We start from the raw sequence: 20032 nt of genomic DNA, 5'->3' as shown, positions 1-20032 counted from the left end.
AGCATCCTCAGCTGCAATGGCCTTTGGCTGAGGATTACGGGAGTTGTAGTCAACAACATTTGGGAATTCCTGTCAGAGGGAACATAGCCTATGTGCTACTGTGGTTGGGAATGATAGGAGCTGTAGTCTAACAACAGCTGGAGGCTGAATTTGTGCAGCTCTGCTCTGTTCTAGAAACAAAATGATTTATCAAATCGGTGCCTCTGTGAACTTGCTTTGTGCATGTAAGCATTTGAGCACCTCCACCCTCAATTAAACAAAGGGTTACCACCTCTTGACAGAAACAGGGCTCATGTAAACTTGAATTTAGTAGCTGAGTGTCAAAAAGACGTGTGGCAGGTGTAGCTTCTCTTACCGTTGGAGCAATGTGATAGGAAAATATCTATCTGTAAGGGAACAGAACTCTTTGGTCCAAGAATTATCAATCCAAAATGTCAATGTTGCCAGTTGTACTCCCTATTTATGAGCATTGCTATCTGAATTATTTATTGCTCTCAAATCTCAGGACATCTCAGTGGCAGAAACAGGTCAAGGGTATTGGAGCTGAAGGTTTATACTTCAAAATATAGGTAAAATCTAGCTATTTTATTATCCTTTCTCAATCTGAAATGAGCTACAACATTCAGGGGAACCTAAGTCTAGCTCCCTGGCACTTTTGAACTCTACTACAGTTGGTTGGTAGAGGCCTTACTTACTAGCTGTTGCTTTTGTGACATAGAGATCATGCTGCCCAGGAATGTAGCAGTCATCTGTGATGCTTGACTTTCATCTGACTAAGACTGAGAAGGGCATAATCTGCTACCATGCTTTATTGACTCCTTGGTTCATGTTCTATAGTTCCACAGAGGAAAAGGTCTAAATAATATTTTTATTTATTATTATTTGTACACTGCCCAAAACATCCGTCTCTGGGTGGTTTATCGCAACATAAACAAATCTAGTTAAAAAGCTTGGGTGAATAAATGTGTCTTTAGAGACTTTTAAAAATTTGTCAGAGATGGAGAAGCTCTTATTTCAGCAGGAAGCGCATTCCAGAATCTTGGGGCAGCAACAGACAAGGTTCGTCCTTGTGTGGCCACCAGATGAGTTGGTGGCAACTGCAGACGGACTTCTACAGTTGATCTCAATGGGCAATGGGGCTAATAGTGAAGAAGATGTTCTCTTGAATAACCTGGGCCTAAGCTGTTTAGGACTTTATAGGTTATAATTAGCACCTGGTATTTTGCCCGGAAACTTATTGGTAGCCAGTGTAGTTCTTTTAATATAGGAATAATATGGTCTCTTCGAGATGACCCAGAGACTAACCTGGCTGCCACATTCTGTCCCAACTGCAGTTTCTGGTTTATGTACAAAGGCAGCCTCATGTAGAGCACATTGCAGTAGTCAAGTTTGGAGATTGCCAGCATATGTATCACAGTTTTGAGGTTATCTCAAGAAACGGACACAGCTAGCATATTAGCCAAAGCTGATAGAAAGCACCTCTGGCTACTACCTCAACTTAAGACACCAGGGAGAGGTTTGGATCCAGAAGCACTCCCAGACTGTGTACCTGTTCCTTCTGGGGAAGTGTGACCCCATCCAGAACTGGCAGATCAAAATTTTGTCCCGGGTTCCAACCCCACACAATAAGTACCTCCGTCTTATCTGGATTCAGTCTCAGACTCAGTTTGTTATCTCTCATCCAGCCCATCACTGCCTCCAGGCAGGCATTTAGGGAGGATATGCCCTGACAATGCTGACATGGAGAAATCGATTTGGGTGTCATCAGCATACTGATAACACCCTGCACCAAATCATCTCCTAATGATCTCTCCCAGTGGCTTTATGTAGATGTTAAAAAGCATTGGAGACAGTATGGAACCCTGGGGGATGCCATATAAAAGTTCACGTTTTGAAGAACAACAGTGTCCAAATGACACCATCTGGAATCTGCATGAGAGGCTGGAGTGGAACCATTGCAAAGCAGCGCCTCCCACTCCCAACCCTCTCAGATGCTACAGAAGGATACTATGGTTGATAGTACTGAAAGCCTCTAAGAGATTCAAAAGGACCAACAGGGTCACACTCCTTCTGTCAATTTCCCATTGGAGATCATCCATCAGGCTGACCAAGGCAGTCTTCACCTCACAGCTCACCAGAAAACCAGTTTGAATTGGGTCTAGATCATCAGTTTTCAGAAGAGGTATAATGTTTGCCTCAAGGCATCCCACCCTCTCTCAGAGACGCTTTTATTGTATCTGCCAGGCCTTTTACAAAACACGCCCCACCCCACCCCCCACCTGAAAGCATAAGCCATGTCGGACAAGGATAAAGAGAACAGGTAGTAGGCCGTATCATTCCAAGACGTTTATCCAAATTATCAGGAGTAACAAACTGAAGCCAATCCTGCCTAACTACATAAGAGGAGTTGCTGGACACTTCCACATTAGACTCTGTAATAATTGTGGGAGCTGAATCTAAGATGGCCTGAACACAAGCTATTTTATCCAAAAACAACTCATTGAAAACATCACAATGGCCAACTGATGATTCCAAATTCTGATTCAAGGGAGGAATCCTTGAATATATAGCCCTATCACAATCCTAAACAACTCTTATTGGATGTGAGCTTGCGGGTGCAATACGGGCAGAAAAGAATCACTTCTTGGCCGCATGCATTGCCTGAGCATAGGTCTTCAAATGTGCTCTATGGTGTAATCTGTTGGATTCGAGGTGCTCCCTTACCACTTCAGCTCCCATGGTTCTTCTGTAGACCAAAGGGCCAATTTCGAAGCAGGTTGGAGAGAATACTGAGGTGCAAACATGTCTTCTGCCCTGTTGAGTTTGCTGTTCCAGTTCTCCACCAGGGCATCAACAGAATCACCAACAGAGCCAACACAAAATCCTTCCAAGGCTTCTCAGAATCCTATTGAATCCAATAACCTTCTTGGAAGGGTCATTCTAATGGGCCATCCTAATGGGTCCCTCAACCCTGCAGAGGTGGGACGTGATTGTGAGTCCAACCTTAACCAGATGGTGGTCCACCCATGATGACAGAAACTCACATAAACTATTCATGTGATACCAGTACTGAATAACAGAGCAGTGGTTCTCCAAGTGTAATATCTTAAAAGGCATGAAAATCACAGTTTTCTATGGTCCTTGAAAGTGCAAACCTTGAGTGTTCCAGAAGACAGCAGCAAGTTAATCCTACCTTTGTAAATCAGTACAAAGCAGTGTTTCACACCTTCTGCTGACTGTCTTTACTTGAGTTTAATCCCCCTTTCCCCACTTAAGCTTCTTTAGCATCTACAAAATACACTGACAATGAATACAGTCCTAACTTTTGCGATGTCACTTGATTTGCTTGTTCCTGGACAAGGAACAGCTATATTCGGCCTACCTGAAGCTTCTTATGCTGAGTCAGACCAGTAGTTCATATAGTTCAATATGGTCTAATCTGATCAGCAGCAGCTGTTCAGGGTTTCAAGCAGGGGTCTTTCCCAGCAGATACCTGGGGTCTTCTGCATGCAAACCATATACTCTACCACTGAACTATGGGCTCTTATCAGGAAGATTCAGATTTGTGGATGCTCCCTGTGACCAAGTTTTAGAGCCCTGACAGAGAGGAAATGAGGAAAGACGCAGGGTGTTGATCCATCTCCCTTCATTCACTCCCAGCTATTACCTCCCTCTGATCTGAAATGTGCTGAAGAGGAGGATATCCATACCATACCAGCGGGGATTCAAACCAGCAACCTCTTGTTGCCTAGGCAAGTTACTTCCCCACTGCACCATTAGGTGGCTTATGACAACTTTAAAGGTAAAGTGTGCCGTGGAGTTGATTTTGACTCCTGGCGCCCACAGAGTGGTTTTCTTTGGTAGAATACAGGAGGGGTTTACTATTGCCTCCTCCTGCACAGTATGAGATGATACCTTTCAGCATCTTCCTATATCGCTGCTGCCCAATATAGTACCAGTGGGGATTTGAACCAGCAACCTTCTGCTTGTTAGTCAAGCATTTCCCCGCTAATCCTGAAGCAGATATTTCAGCAAAGAGCTGACCAGTGGCTATATATATCACACCCAAGAGCAACTTTCTTTGAAAAAGCCATGCTGTGATTATATTCCTCACCTTTTTCATTTTTGCGTTCCTGACCATGAAGCGGCGGACTGTGTAGCAAGCATGTACTTTTGTGCTCTTCAATGTGACCATAATATGGCCATATTCTTCACTATTTTCTGTTGGCCAGTATTGGTCACATTTTCTCTGAGGAAAGAAAGGGTTGCATAGACGAGGATTAGTTTTTGAAGCATTTGGGAGGATATAGGACTAACAGCAAGTTGAAGCCTGTAGTTAAAGATCTGGTGGGGTATTTAAAATCAAAATATGAACATCAGCCCTCCTTATTTTTCCAGGTCTTGGCCACCTGCACCTTTCTTTCCCCTCCCCAGTTTTCCTTCCCTTCTTTGAGGGCTCTGGCCTTTTCCTCTTCTCCTTACTCCTTTGAAGCACTCCCTCTTCCAGCCTTAATCTTCTGGGCCCCTAAGTTTGCCTTGGTTTGCTGCCTTTTCAGAGTCCCCTTGACTCCTCTTTCTCTAGTAGCTAAGCAGCTCAGTCAATATAATTTAGTGACTCTTTTGCTTTTCCACCCCCTCTGTGACTTTAGGACATGCCAAGCAATGACTAGAGCCTCTTGCCACCACCACGAGAGAATCACATTGTGCATTGTTTCTGAAATATGGTGTGAAAGAGGCCTGCACCAATGAAAGGTGTTCCTAACAAGTTTACAAACTCCTATTTTTGCAGTATAATGCAAATTTTACTGCATTACATTATTATTTGCATTACTGCAAATACCTCCAAATACTGCAAATTTTTGCAGTATAATGCAAAAATTCCTATATGTTGTTAATATAGGAATTTAGTGATTGAAATAATTGAAAATTATAGATAAATAGTTTTTTAAAGGAGTATAGATAGATAAAGTTTATTACGGTCATAGACCAGCTAATCTTTACATTTAATCTTTAAATGTAAGGTAAGTTTCACAGAAGACTTGTTCCACAAAAATTCTTGTGTCACAAGAATTTTGTGACACAAAGCCCACAACGATGGACTTACTGCATAGTCCATCATTGTTCTAAGTGAACTGAATACACTCTGCTCCATTTTGCTCAAAAGCACAAGGTTGCTGGTTGCAGAAGTGGGGCACCACCATGTTTACTAAGCACAACATCATCACTGTTCCAACACTGCTTCCATTAATCGCTAGGATGCTGTGCTTAGTAGGCATGGAGGCACCCACCTCAGTGACCAGTGCTCTCACATTTCTGAGCAGAACACTGCATTGTGTGTTATCTCACTGAACAACAATGAACTGCATGGTATGTAACCCACTGTCTACTACAGAGGTGTGGAGGAATGGTCTTATCTCTTCTATATATCAGCTTACATTACTGTTTACAACATTGTAGTTAATGGAACAAATTCTACCCGCAAGAAAGTTGAAGAAATAAAAATGCATATTAATGGTGAGAAGTAAGAAAAGTGGCTATTGAACAGCTATGTTGCCCTTACTCTTCCTTTTTCCACCAGGTTTGTAATCATGACGATAATTCCAGTGTTTTGTTCCCAAATCATTCTCCAGAAGTCTTCAAATGTTGACTTTAAAGGTCCCTGGGTGGCAATGTAGGCTTTTGCTTTGTTGTAACCCTTCAGAGAAAACCACAGTGCAAAGCAAGATGAAAGTATCTGCATGGCAGTCATATTAATAATGTATATATTGCAGAGATAGATGCTTTCCCATTCTGAATGTTTGAGGAGTTTGGAAGTTAGCAAACAAAAAACCTCTACAAGCACTAATAGCTTCTGTTTCTTCTGTAGGACAGTATTTCTCAGAAAAGACAAGAGAGCAAAAAACAACTTACATCAACATAATTGGCATTAATGTAGTCACTGTGCTTAGAGTCTTTTCCTGGTAAAGGTCTTAGCTTCACTCGACTGTGATCATCTTTAGGAAAGAAAAAAAGAATACACCAAAGCAAATTAGGAGGAAATAATTTTAATACAACTTCTAGAGTTCTAAGAATATGGTTCAATAACCAAACAGCTTATAAGCTAATCTAACCTCTCAGCCATTCCTAACTGTGAGAGATGCAATATAGCCAAAGCCTCACCACTTCTTTCAGTTTGACGGTCAAACTACACAGTAAGCTGCACATGTGACTGTTACTCAAAATAACAGCCATGTGACCAGCTTTCCCCTTCCCACCTGTAGCTTCTAGTAGAACAACTCTTTGTCTGACATCACAGCATTTTGAGCCCTCTTCCCCCCACTTTCAATCATTGGCTCCTACAGCATGGCAGGGCAGAGAATATTATGATATAATCCTACAGGTAAGCTGTAAAAGAAGCAGGAGATGTTACTCCCATGGCTGTCATTTACAGACAAATGTATCTGAAATTCTCCAAAGCCAATGAAGGGAGTTAGACCAATTAAAACAACAAAACAAAACAAAAACATCAGTTGTGATACTAACTGCTCTTTCAGAATAGAACACTTGTGAGGTATCGGTATGGTTCTGAAATGACATGGGTTTTATACTGGTTCTGAAATAAACAATACTAGAAACATGACAATAAGTATTTTCCTCAGCAACAACAAAAAGTAGAAAAGGCAATTCCATAGGGCAATTCTGAGCTTAACATATATTTAACTTGTATAGAATAGGCCTTCTATGAACTGCTACTTAAATACAGGACATAACCTGGTATAGATTTGCCTATAGAATGGCTTGACGTGCAGAGGCTCAAGTAGTGATTTGTGTTATTCTAGCTAAAATGCAACCTAATGTTTAGGAATCATACTAGTCCACAATATACCTCATTTCAACAAATGTACATGGACACTTGCCTTTCCAGTTCTGATGGGCCACAGATTATATGTAGAAGACCTCACCAGAGAGACACAATGGCTCCTGCTGCTGGTCTATGGATGCCAGCCCTTGTCCCAACACAGGTTTTCCTGATCGTGAGTCACCATGGTGTGGCTCCACACCATGGCGACTTGTGAGGAGACCCCCACCAGGAGGCTAAAATGAGCCTTCCGGTGTCGGGGTCTCTGCAGAACTTGGGACTTCCAGGGGCCGGGCAGCCCCCAATCCCTGCAGCCCCTACCAGCTCCGTGATGGAGCCAGTAGTCATGTGGGCGGCCGATCCAGCAGCCCAGCAGTGAGTGGCTGCTTGTCAGCAGGGAGAGTGAGCTAAGCCCGCTCTCCTCGTAGAACCCTCACAGGCTTTTCACATGAATCATGTGTAGAGCCTCTATGAGTCCTGATGGATAGATTAAGTGCCATCAAGTCGGTGTCGACTCTTAGCGTCCACATAGATAGATTCTCTCCAGGATGATCTGTCTTCAACTTGGCCTTTAAGGTCTCTCACTGGTTCATTCATTGCTGTCATAATCGAGTCCATCCAACTTGCTGCTGGTCATCCTCTTCTTCTCTTTCCTTCAACTTTCCCCAACGATATAGACTTCTCAAGCGAGCTGGGTTTTTGCTTAATATGTCTGAAGTATGTTAGTTTGAGCCTGGTCATTTGTGCCTCGAGTGAAAATTCTGGATTGGTTTCTTTTATGATCTATTTATTTGTTTTCCTGGCTGTCCATGGTATCCTCAAACGTCTTCTCCAGCACCAAAGTTCAAAAGTGTCAATACTTTTTCTAGCTTGCTTCTTCAAAGTCCAGCTTTCACATCCATAGTGTTTCACGGGAAAAACCATTGCCAATCTGACAGTAATTTAGTTTGGAACATTCAGCTGCTAAATCTTTAGACAGGATTGCTACTTTCTAACCCAAATCTGGGAGTATCTAATGCCAAACTGTCAACTTATCCCTCTCAGAAAGCATGCCTGTGAGGAGCATCTTGTCCCTTTAGCGACGTTTACTTTTTGTGACTGTCTAGCTTCATGCTGAGTACACAGACATTATTATACTAGTAAAAGGTGAACTTTTTTGTTCTCTTAAGGCCTTTATTACTCACATGCTAAAATGTTGATGTATCTGTTTTTGTGCTTGTTGTCAGGGTGATTGGAATGTTCGGCAGTGATGTTCATGTCGGCTGTACAACGTTGCACTTCCTGTTAAGCAAACAATTAAATTGAAGAAGTCGGATGAGTGCAAAATATTTTGTTTGTCTCATTTCACAAACAGCTCATTTACAACACATTAAAATGCCAGGAGTGTCATTCATTTTCTTCCCCCGTGAGTCTTCTTTATGCATAATACTGTTTAAATGTATTCTAGGTCTATTAAGGATATTGTCTATTCCCAGTATCTGATAAGGTCCATGTTGATTAAAATTCACTTTGGTGCAAAAACGCATGCAAGGCTGTTATATCTGTCTAGCTCTTCCTCAACAGCAGCTAGAAACAAATACAGTGTGGTCATAGGCATTTTGCTAGCCCAGGGCTTAATTGCAATCAGGGTCCTTTCAGAAAACAGAAAAACAATCGAAAATAGTCCCCTGTAAAATAAAAAAGATGCTTTGGACCAGTTGTGTGACCCCTCCCCCCAAATCAAGGCCTCTTGGGACACACACAGTGGCTATTCCATAGGCCTAGAAATAGGTCAAGTGCCTGCTCAGAGCATATGAAATTCATTTAAAACAGCAAGAATCTACAGTTTAGAACCAACTGAATGTATCATATGTCAGAGGAATCCTAATGTAACCAAGGAGCAGAGCGTAGCAGAGTCAGAGGGCAGGATCTAGACTAAGTTAGTCATGACTAATCCCACTGAAATTAATGGCACCTAAGTTAGTCATGACTAAAGCGTCTCATTTATTTCAGTGATTCTAAGTCATAACCGATTTAGTTTGGATCCTGCTCAGCGGCATTTATATAAGATGCAGCATTCACCAAAATACCCCAGAAGTGGGGAAATCGACTACATGAATCCATAGGTCACAAAAACATAACATTAAGCAAGTGTGGCAGATGTCTTATCTATTAAATGTTAAATACAATGGTGTTTGCAACATAATCGAAATCAGCACATCAACACCATCTAGCCACACAATGTATAGCTTCTCAAAACCTTTTTGCTATCTCCAGTTTCTTCTGCAGCAAGGTGATGATGATTTCTTGGTTATCACAGACCACGTTATAGTCATAGGTTACTTTGCAGATATTGCCGGTGTTACATTAATTTTGGTATTTTAAAACAATAGCCAAGTCTGACAAAACCTTAAACTGGAAAACACAGAAGCTGACATAATTTCAGACACATGCTCCACTAGTATAAACATGTTGCACTAGTGCAACACTGTTGTGCTAGCTAGTTCCAATAGTCGGGAGCTTGTGTTCCAGACTAGTGTTGCCAGGCAGAAGCTATAGCTTCCTGTGCCTCCTTTAATTAGAGCCTTAAAATCTTGCATTTATTTGAAGTGTCTTAACGTTGCTCACCAACATGATACACAGCCTCCCCTGCTAGAGAAGTGGGAAGTTGGGAAGGGCAAGCAATTTTCGCCTCTCCCTCCTTGAGCCCTTACCAGTTGTACAAAAGGGCTCGTAATCTTCGGGACCAGATTTCTACAACTAGAAAGGGTTCTGGGAGAGACAAGATCACTGTACAAAGCAACCTGCTGCACAGGAATGCTAAAGGCTGCTTGTGTCCCCGCAGCCCTCCACAACCCTCCTTTCGGTGACTGAGGGCTGCACATCACATCTGCTCTTAATAATAATGGTCTGCTCGTTGCCTTTTCTATGAGCACTTGCTCGATATATTTATCTGAATTTTCTTCAAAAGTGAATTCTGCAGGGCATCATCATCCTATCTGGTATCCCCAGCCTTCCAGGAGGTAACAAATATGACAAACTGTTTGATACCCTGGGCTTCACATATTAATGAAGCTTCCTAATAAGACAAGTCATTAGTACAGCACGCTTCAAAGAAGGCGAAAGAGCTAAGAGTCAGAAGAAGATTATCAAGAGAAGTGCTAGGAAAAAAAGCAGAGGTAATAAGAAATCAGGATTATGCAGAAGTTTCATAAAGGAGCTGCACAGCAATTGGAGACAAGAAGCTGCCTTATACTAAGACAGACTACTAGTCCAGCTAGCTAACTGGCAGTGGCTCTCCAGCGTTTTAGTAGTCAGGGGTCTTTCCCAGTCCTACAAGAAGATTCCAGGGATTGACTCTGGCACCTTTTCCTGCCCCCAAACCTTTATACTTTTGAAGATGTGAAGCATCACAAATTCAAAATTGGAGGCATGTGTCGCAATAAAGCAATGACTGGTTTTCCCCTTCATCAGAAGAAACCCCACCCCCAAAGTTCTCCAGAAGAAAAGGACAAATAGAAAAGATGAAAACAACAGGCCAAACCATCATATGGAAAACATTGATACAGGAGGACATTGTTAAGTGTGGGTCCAGCACTCACGGTTTTGTGTATCCACGGTCAGGTAATTAGCACCTGAACTTGGTATACACGGAGGGGGTGAGAACAGAGGGGAAAGAGTTAAGGCCAGGGTAGGAGGTGGCCAGAAATGACCTCCGAGGTCATTTCTGGCCACCATTTTGACTGCTGGAGAGATTGAGAGTCACTTTATGGCTTCAAAAACAGGGCAAAACGCACGATTTTCAGATGATTTCCACCACCATGGATGACAATAGGGCATGGCTGGGCACTGTGCAGGGCCATTGGGAGGGGAACAGGGCAAAACCAGCTATTAGCCAATTTTTGGTGTCCAGGTAACTAACCCCCTTGATTCCCATTGCCCTAATGGCCTATTATTCATGGATTCGCTATCCACGCCCCTCCCCTGGGATGGAACCCCCGTGAATAACAGGGTTCTCCTGTACGTCATTCTATTGTAAGTATTTTTTTCACAGTTTGGTCTAATGGTTAGTATAAGGACCCAGTAGTTACAGGCAGTGGCAATTTTTTACACACACCCCTGCACGCAGTGCTGGCATGGAGGACCTGTATTTTGAAGTACAGGAAAGATACGTGCACGCCAGAGGCGTATCGGGGGGAAACGGCGCCCAGGGCAAGCTCTGGCTGGCCCTGAAATTGCGCCCCCCCGCCCCCGACATACCTGTGAGGACGCAGCGGCGCCCCCCAGGCGACATATTGTGGCGGCGGCGGGTCGCCCGGCGATTCGACTGCGGCGGGTCGCCCGCCGAGTGCTGCGGGCGTGCGGCGTGGCGATGGTGTGGGTGGCGGGTCGCCCGCCAAGTGCGGCGGTGGCTGGCTGCGGCGAGGGCCGCTGTAGCACAGCCCAAGCGGCGGCGGATCGCCCACCGAGGAGGAGTTCAATCAGAGCGTTGAGGAGGAGTTCAATCAGAGCCGAGGAGGAGTTCAATCAGAGGAGGAGTTCAATCAGAGCGGTGCCGAGCCTGCCTTCTGGCCCGGCGTCGCTTCCCAACTGCGCAGGCGGGCGACCCGCCGCCGCCTGCCGCTCACCACCGCCACATCGCCGCATGCCTGGCCCCGCCGCCACACGGGGCGATCCGGGGGGGGCGGCAGGGGGGAGGCCACTTTTTGGCGCCCCCCACGTGACCCGCCGGGGTGGCGCCCGGGGCACGTGCCCCCCCTGCCCCCCTATAGTTACGCCATTGGTGCACACACTGGCAAAAGGAAGGATCAGAACAGTCACATATATGAGAACCCTGGCAGCGGGTTTCATGTGTTTGCAGAGTAATGTTGATACCTAAGGTTGACTTTCTGGACTGAGAGCTTCTTAGCCTTCCTGAGACTGAAAAATCAGAAGCTCCTTTGCCTGTTTTGGTTTGCTGAACATGTTTGAATACATTCCTTCCTGAATTCCTCAGAAGTACATTCATCAATTTGATCCCCCAGGATCACTCAGTCCCAGCTAGGCCCAGGTCTGCCAGGCTAAGAACACCCTTAGTTACAGTGAATCAAACCCCAGGATCCTTTGCCTGCCTTCATATGCATATCCCCACCTAGGAAGTCTTCTTCTGGTCTGATACCTCGTGTCTTCCCTGGGAATTCTAGGCACATCTTCAGGTCTGGTTGTCCACCTCCATTCAAAAGTTCAATAATAAAAGCTTATTAAGGGAGATTGAGAACAGGGGATAAGTGGGCATTCTCACGTGACAGATGTACTCGCGTGTCAAAACACTGATTTTCTACAGTTTAATACTTTTCACTAATAAAAACCTTAACCATTAAAAAATCAAAGTAGATTTATGTATGTGACTGATCATTAAACTCTCTAATGTCAACAAATGGGGTTTAGATGCTCTGATGTGAGAATGAGGTCTTTATTAGCAAAAAGTGTTAAACTGTAGGAAATCAGTGTTTTGACACGTGGGTACACCTGTAACATGAGAATGCTCACTTATCCCTTGTTCTCAATCTCCCTTAATAAGCTTTTATTATTGGACTTTTGCTGTGTCTGTAATTTCTTTGAACGACCCTACCAGCCCTGGAGTAAAAGAAAAATCCCCCTTGTAACATAGTGGCTGAAATAAAGGGCCAGTGCAGACATGCACATGTATGTGTACACACACACACACACACACACACACACACACACACACACACTACACTCTCCACTGCATAACACTGAAAACAACCTCCTTAAGTACAATTCTCCATGCTATGGCTATAACATGAAGAGCATTTTGCTATGTGGATCACTGGTGGCTGGTGGTTCCTGAGACTGGGTGGTGGGTGGGGCCACAGGTATTGAGAGGTGGAGCCAACTGTAGGCAGCTGTGGAGGTGGAGCCTGGACTAGGGGGGTGCCTTAGCAATAACTGGCAAAGTGCTGATTTGTAGCTAATGAGTAGGATCAAAATACAAACACACACACGCACACAAGCGATATAGAGAAATATGGAAAACAGTTGCTTTATAGTGCTTAACAAGACTACAGTAGTGTGTAGATATGTATCTAACATGGCAGGCACAAGCACACACAAACACGCACACACACACACACACACGGAACTGTATAAGCCACAAGTAAAGCACAGACCAGCTACAAAAGCCTGCTTCAGTGGAGAGTAAATGTATTCTGAAGTCACCAGCACAGCTCTGTCTGCCTGATTATTTCAGTTTTTAGAAATATAAATACTTTTTAGAAAGCAAGTAAGATCTTGGCTTTTTACCCAGGCTTTTAAATGAGCATCCTGTTTGCTATCACTTTGTAGCTTATGGTTATATTGTACATGTTTTTAAATTTTTAAATTAGATTTGTATTTTTATATTTAATTTGAATTCTTATTGTGTAGTATTTTATGTTTTTATTCCATTTTAATTCTTATTGTGTAGGTTTTTTCATGGTTTCATATTATTTTAAAAGGTTTGGTAAACTGCCTTGAGATTATTATTATTATTATTATTATTATTATTGCAAATTCAATTTTTATTGATTTTAACAATAGCAATATTATCATTCATTAAAAATACACACATAAAAGGTGGACTTCCCACTCACATTTCTTTGTGAATCAACAACTATAAAATTTACCCTTGCTATGATAATAATTCAAAACATAAGTTCAAACCCTTACAAACATAATTAATCTAACCAACCTGCGATTTATACTAAATTTCAAACCCTGCTGTCAAGTCCATAGTAGGAAAGTAATTCTTTAGATACAACAAAAATGGTTTCCAATCTTCTTTAAAACATTCCAAGTTTTGATCTCTTAATAGTGCTGTAAGTTTTGCCATCTCCATATATTCCAAAATTTTTAACAGCCAGTCTTCTTTTGAAGGCAGTTCACTAGACTTCCATCTCTGTACATATATAATTCTAGCCGCCGTGGAGGCATACATAAAAAATGTTAAATTGGTTGTAGATATTGTACCTTGTGTTATTCCCAGCAGGAAGGATTCAGGCTTCTTAGGAAATGTCATTTTAAATATTTTCTTTAATTCATTATATATCATATCCCAATAGGCTTTAGCCTTCCCACAGGTCCACCACATGTGAAAAAATGTGCCTTCAAAATGTCCACACTTCCAACATTTATTTGAAACATTTTTATAGCCTTGAGATTATTTTAATGAAAGGTGGTATAAGAATTTAATAATATAATAAATAAATAAAATTTCAAAAACAAATACAACTAACTTCAACAAGAAGAAGAAAGAACTCTGAGCCAGAGTGGTACAATAGTTAGTGTGCTGAATTAGACTAGGGAAATCCAAGTTCAAATCTTTATTCAGCCATGAAACTCACTGGGTGACTCTGGGACAGTTACTTACTCTCAGCATAACCTTCCTCATAGGTCTGTTGGGAGGATAAATGTAACCATTTGTATACTTGTAAAGTAAATAAATCTATATAAGCTACAGCTAAAGCCGAGACCAACTACAAAAGTGGAGAACAAATGCATTCTGAAGTTACAAGGGCAGCTCTGCCTTCCTATTTAAAAAAATGCACACATAAATAATAGAAAAATCACAGGTTTTTCAATAATGCTTGCTGCAGCTATGAACGATCTCCTGTAACTTAAGAGGACACCATGGAAAGCAAAGATGCATAGGGACACCCTCTTCCTACTCCATACCTGCTGAAAAGCTGGGTGCAGTTTCTTGCCCACCTTGGGTGCCCATCACTTAGCCTGGGTGTCCTCCTAGCAAGCAGCAAATGTTTTTAGAGAGATCATTTCCTTAATCCTTCCCCAGTAAACCATAACCGCCAGTGGACATATTAATGTTACAGATACTGGCTACAATTAGGAGAAAAACCTAGTTAGCTCTCTGCATAGATTTTAAAAATTATTTTCCTTCCAACAGAATCCATTCCTTCTCTACGTGCACCACATTCACATGGAAAGCCACTTCTGCATTTAACTAAAAAGTAGCTTGGGCTCAGAAATCCATGCATATGCCCTAAAAGAACTTTCTCGGTTTTTTTGCCAGTTTCTAATCTAATTAGACCAGTCTTACAGTTTGCTGTTCTTTTCAATGTTTTATGGCATGTCATTTTGAGAAAGGGCCACAATGCTTTGCAGATCAGAGAGCAAGGGAGAGAAAGCAGAGGATACATTCCTCCAAACAAACACAAAGAAGCCAGCAAAAGATCAAATTTACAAACAGCCAGTAAGCCTGCCTGCCTACTCTCTAACCAAAATGGTGATTGGATTCTTCTGAGTAGTGTTTTATAGCTGCTTCTCTCATACAAACAAGGAAATCTTAAGTAGATTTAATTCCTCCTCCACATTCTACAGAATCCCCCTTGGGACAAATGTCTAAAGAAACAAACAAACAAACTGCAACAGATTACTGAATAGAATACATGTAGCTAAAAGAAAAATACTTCTCCACCCTCTGGGCACACTGATTGGCTGCCTGAGGAGTCAAGCCGCATGATGCCTTCTGATTGGTGCTCAGGGCATTTTGTATCTTCTGAAAATAAAGGCAAGCTTTGTAATTGACTCTTGTCTCATTAATATATAAATTTGAACAACTCTGTGAATTCCTATTGGTGTTTGCAAAATTCTGGCTGTGTGTAGACGAGAGCCAGCGTGGTGTAGTGGTTAGAGTGCTGGACTAGGACCGGGGAGACCCGAGTTCAAATCCCCATTCAGCCATGAGCCTAGCTGGGTGACTCTGGGCCAGCCACTTCTTTCTCAGCCTAACCTACTTCACAGGGTTGTTGTGAGGAGAAACCTAAGTATGTAGTACACCACTCTGGGCTCCTTGGAGGAAGAGCGGGATATACATCTCTGGTCAGTAAGTTCCATTGCATGACTATTGGTTCTGAAACTTCTCTCTAGCCATTTCTCCCACACCATGCATAATTCTATAAGCCTCAATCATGTCTTCCCTTAGCCATCCCATTTCTAAACTAAAAACCCTAAACACTGTAGTCTTTCCCCATAAGAAAGGTACTCCAGCCCTGATCAGTTTGGCTGGCTTCTGCACCTCTTCCAAGCGACGGCCAGAACTGTACAAAGTGGCTGACTCCTGACTAATTCTGCACGTGTGCTTCTGACACAAACACAAGAGCACCTATACTTTGGAAGTACAGGGGCTAGCACTGCATGCACCCTGTTATTATAAGCAAACACACAGCTTCAGTCGAGATGTTAGCCAGCATTCCAAATGTGGCCACACCATGGATTTGTATAAGGACATTATAACATTAGTGATTTTATTTTGGATCCCTTTCCTAACATTTCTAAGCTTGGAATTTGCCTTTTTTTTTTTTTTTTTGCTTCCCCTGGTGGAGGGAATTTGCCTTTTCTGCATCACACTCTATGGATGTGAGAGCTGGATTTTGAAGCAGCAAGACAGAAAAAGTATTGACACTTTTGAACTTTGGTGCTGGAGAATATTCTTGAAGATTTCATGGACAGCCTGGAAAACAAACAAATGGATCATAGAACAAATCAATCCAGAATTTTCACTCGATGCACAAATAACCAGGCTCAAACTATCTTACTTGGAACACATTATGTGAAAACCCAGCTCCCTTGAGAAGTCCACAATGCTGGGAAAAGCTGAAGGAAAAAGAAGAGGATGTCCAGCAGCAAGGTGGATGGACTCAATTACGACAGCAATGAATGCACCTGAGAGACCTTAAAACTGAAGACAGATCACCCTGGAGATAATCTATCTATGTGGTTGCTAAGAGTCGACACGGACTTGACGGCACTTAATCAATCAATCAATCACACACTGCATTGACGTTTTCATTTTGCTCTCCACCATGAACCCAAAACTTCTTTCCTGGTTAGTCCCTGACAGTTCAGACCCCATCAATGTATATATGAAGTTCATTTTTTGCCCCAATGCACATCACTTTACACTTGTTTATATTGAACTATATTGAATTTTGAATATATTGAATTTTGTTGTCCATTCACCCAATATGGAGATATACTGAGTGACAGGGAGCCATTTAACTAACTAACTAACTAACTAACTAATTAATTAATTAATATCTTTGTAAACTGCTTTGGGAAAGAGGTATATACATATTGTCGTATTCATAGAGATAATTTTGGAGCTCTTTACAGTCTTTTTTGGTTCCTACCATCCTGAATAGCTTGGTATCATCTGCAGATTTTGCCACCTTGCTGCTTCATGAATGAAGCATGATCACGTATGAGGAAGTTGAAAGGCACTGGTCCAAATACTGGACCAGTTCTTATTTCCCTCAGTTGTGAAAATTATCTATTTATTCCTACTTTCTGCTTCCTGTATTTCCATCAATTTCCAATCCATAAAAGACCTGTCCTATCTCATGACTGCTAAGTTTACTGAACAACCTTTTGTGAGGGACTTTGTCAAAAGCTTTTTGAAAATCCAAGCATACAATGTCAAACGAATCACCTATATCCACCTGCTTGTTGACACTCTCAAAGAATTATGGTTGGTGAGGCAGAACATATATTTGTGGAAGCTATGCCAATTCTCCATCAGCAAGGCTTTTTCTTCTATATTTTATCTTTAATTATGAAAAGAGTTGGCCCTCTTGACTTTTCCTTTGTTTGCTTTTCACCATTCCGTTCATTTTTGAGAAGCTTCCTCTTTTGAAGTCAAATGTGTTTGTGTTGAACTTTCTTGGAAATTTTCCACTTGTGTATCTATGTTAAATTGGATGGCACGTAGACACTATTCCTTATTCATTCAACACCACACCTTGCACCAGTTCCTGGGTACTACATAGGATCTAGTTCAGAGTGGCCTCACCTCTGGTGTTCTATGACCAACTATTTCAAGGTACACTAATGCCTTGAAATAGGCATTATTGATGACCAGAACATGAATTTATACAGTCTATGCGAGGGTAACTGCAGTCAACCATTATTTTTTACACTTTCTACTATTGGGGTTGCAAAAAAAGCTGTGTTTTACCCTTAGCATAAGGGATGTCATTTTGTTTTCTGTAAGAAACTGTTTTAAGCTGTTGGGGAATAAATAATGAAGGAATAAAATGCAAGCAAGGGAGTTTCTAAATGTCTCTAGAAGTATTTCTGTGTCAAAGCCACAGACAATTGGCTAGACGGAGCAGGATGCTAGCACTTGAGAAACACTTGAGTTTGCAAGACCACAATGGGGGAAAACGGGAAGTGGAGAACAGGTGGTGTGATAACATGTCTGGAGAAACAACGTATTTGAATATGGCCAATAGCATTGTCTTGCCAAAAAGGGGAATTGGGGGGCTTGCTGCTTGTTACTGCTTGTTGTCAAAAGGTATAAAATTGCTTGTAACTTCTTCTGCGGTGTGCCATTTCTCCCTCTTGCATGGGAGTGGGCACCCAGCAGCTTTGCTCAGCCGAATAAAGATACTGACCAGAATCTCCTTCTTGTCTTTTATTAATTAGCATAATCAAGTAGGAGGCAAGGGTTGGGCCTACCTAGACTAGCTGGGAGGGTGCCAGCCTTCCCTGGCAAGCGGGACTCATCACTACTTTGGATGCTTACTTGATTTCTTTCTCCAGTACATCACCACTTTGATCAAGAGGATGATAACAGGTTACTACTAATAAATTACATTTCGGTCCTGGTATTGCCACTCTCAATGATTCTGTAGAGAAGTCTGGTCCTTTTAAATGTTTTAGATTGTTGAATTCTATACCCCTTTTGACCAGATGTTCTGCTAATTAGTGATCCCTGAGCTGAATGTTTCTGCAAACAATAAATTGAATTTAAATAAGTAACTCAAAAACTGATTTATGTCTATCTAACAAAGATATAAGCTCAGTCCAGAAACATGGAAAAGTCTGCACTGTCACATCTACAACGAAACCTAAATAAAGCTGAAAAGAGTTTTCCTTGTACCACCTGAGGTTTCTCTCTCTCTAGTTCTGACTGTATGTTTGCGCACTTTCATAAGAGTGGAATTTGGTAAGCCTCAGACTGTTTGGTACTGACCTCGGACTGTTAGACATAATGTATATTCTTTATATTGAAGCAAAAACATGCCATTTTCATTAACACTTTTAAAAATGTAAGCAATTGTTCAATGTTTATTTCCTCACTCATCCCCTATCCACAACACACATGCAGGAGAACCTCCATATTCACGGATTCAGCACCCATGGTGTTGCCTATCTGCAGTTGGGTGATTGACACCCCACATGAGGTTGATTCTGCGTATCCACACATCAGAGGAAGCCTGAAATGACTGCCGAGATCATTTCTGGCCACCATTTTGTGAAACGGAACCATTTTGTGGCTCATTTACTCTAAAAGCTAAAGGAAAATTGTGGAAAAAATGAAAAAAGTGAACTATTTGGGGGGCATTGCTGGAGGCCCGCAGAGTATGGTAGGGAACTTTATTTTGCCCTTTAAAACCTTTTTATTGGCTTTTTCTGCCAATTTTTGGGCCTCCGAGAACCTAACCCCTGCAATTCTTTTGCCCCAATGATGCAGTATTTGTGGTTTCTGTATCCACGGTAATTGTGGAGAAGAGAACCCCTGCAAATACTGAGGTTTTCCTGCACACACATAAATGTAATGGAAAACATAGTTGAAAGGATGTGGATTTCAATTTTTTTTTGCATTTTGAAATTGTGATTTAAAAATGTTAAAGCGTTTTAAAAGCTGTATGAAACTGTATTACAAAATTTCAGCTGAGCTCAGTTTAAAACCAATAGAAAGGCATCCAGGAGATGGACTTTGAAAATAAAGAACTATTCCTATCAGGCCCCGTGAAGAATTCATTTTTGTCTGGAGTTTATTGGTTAAATCAATTATTAGGATAGGACCATTGGATCAGTGGATCCATGAGCCAGAAGTTTTGAAAGAAAAGCTGAAGTCCTTCAATTTGAATGAAATGAGCACTGAGGATGGTGTATTACACCGATTGCTTGGTTGTGTTTTAGCTTATGTTTAATATCTATCTATCTATCTGATTTCTATACTGCCCTTCCAAAAATGGCTCAGGGCGGTTTACATTAAATTAAAACAATCAGAATCAATTAACAGTTAAAATGAAAAACTATAAAAACAATATAAAACCGATTAACAATTAAAACATTTAAAACAGTTTTAAAACCCTGGAAAACCAGGCCAAACATTTAGTTAAAAAACAATTTAAAAACTCTGGAAGGCCA

The 20032-nt window shown here is 41.8% G+C and overlaps 1 protein-coding gene across 11 annotated transcripts in view; it reads right to left on the bottom strand.

Moving 5' to 3' along the window:
- The window catches only part of PTPRG (protein tyrosine phosphatase receptor type G), a 799529-nt gene that overhangs the window by 47343 nt on the left and 732154 nt on the right, over positions 1-20032 (bottom strand). For 10 of the 11 annotated variants that reach the window (XM_053287905.1, XM_053287902.1, XM_053287907.1 and 7 more), the window contains 4 exons: positions 8023-8119; positions 5911-5993; positions 5561-5695; positions 4115-4249 (listed from right to left, as the gene is read on the bottom strand). In XM_053287905.1, the coding sequence (XP_053143880.1) occupies positions 4115-4249; positions 5561-5695; positions 5911-5993; positions 8023-8119 (450 nt within the window). The remainder of the gene's footprint in view (positions 1-4114; positions 4250-5560; positions 5696-5910; positions 5994-8022; positions 8120-20032) is intronic. The other variant, XM_053287906.1, reaches the window with a different exon arrangement.

The sequence above is a fragment of the Hemicordylus capensis genome, chromosome 2 (genome assembly GCF_027244095.1).
Source record: "Hemicordylus capensis ecotype Gifberg chromosome 2, rHemCap1.1.pri, whole genome shotgun sequence".
Taxonomy (NCBI): Eukaryota; Metazoa; Chordata; class Lepidosauria; order Squamata; family Cordylidae; genus Hemicordylus; species Hemicordylus capensis.
This window is presented reverse-complemented; position numbering and strand designations above follow the sequence as displayed.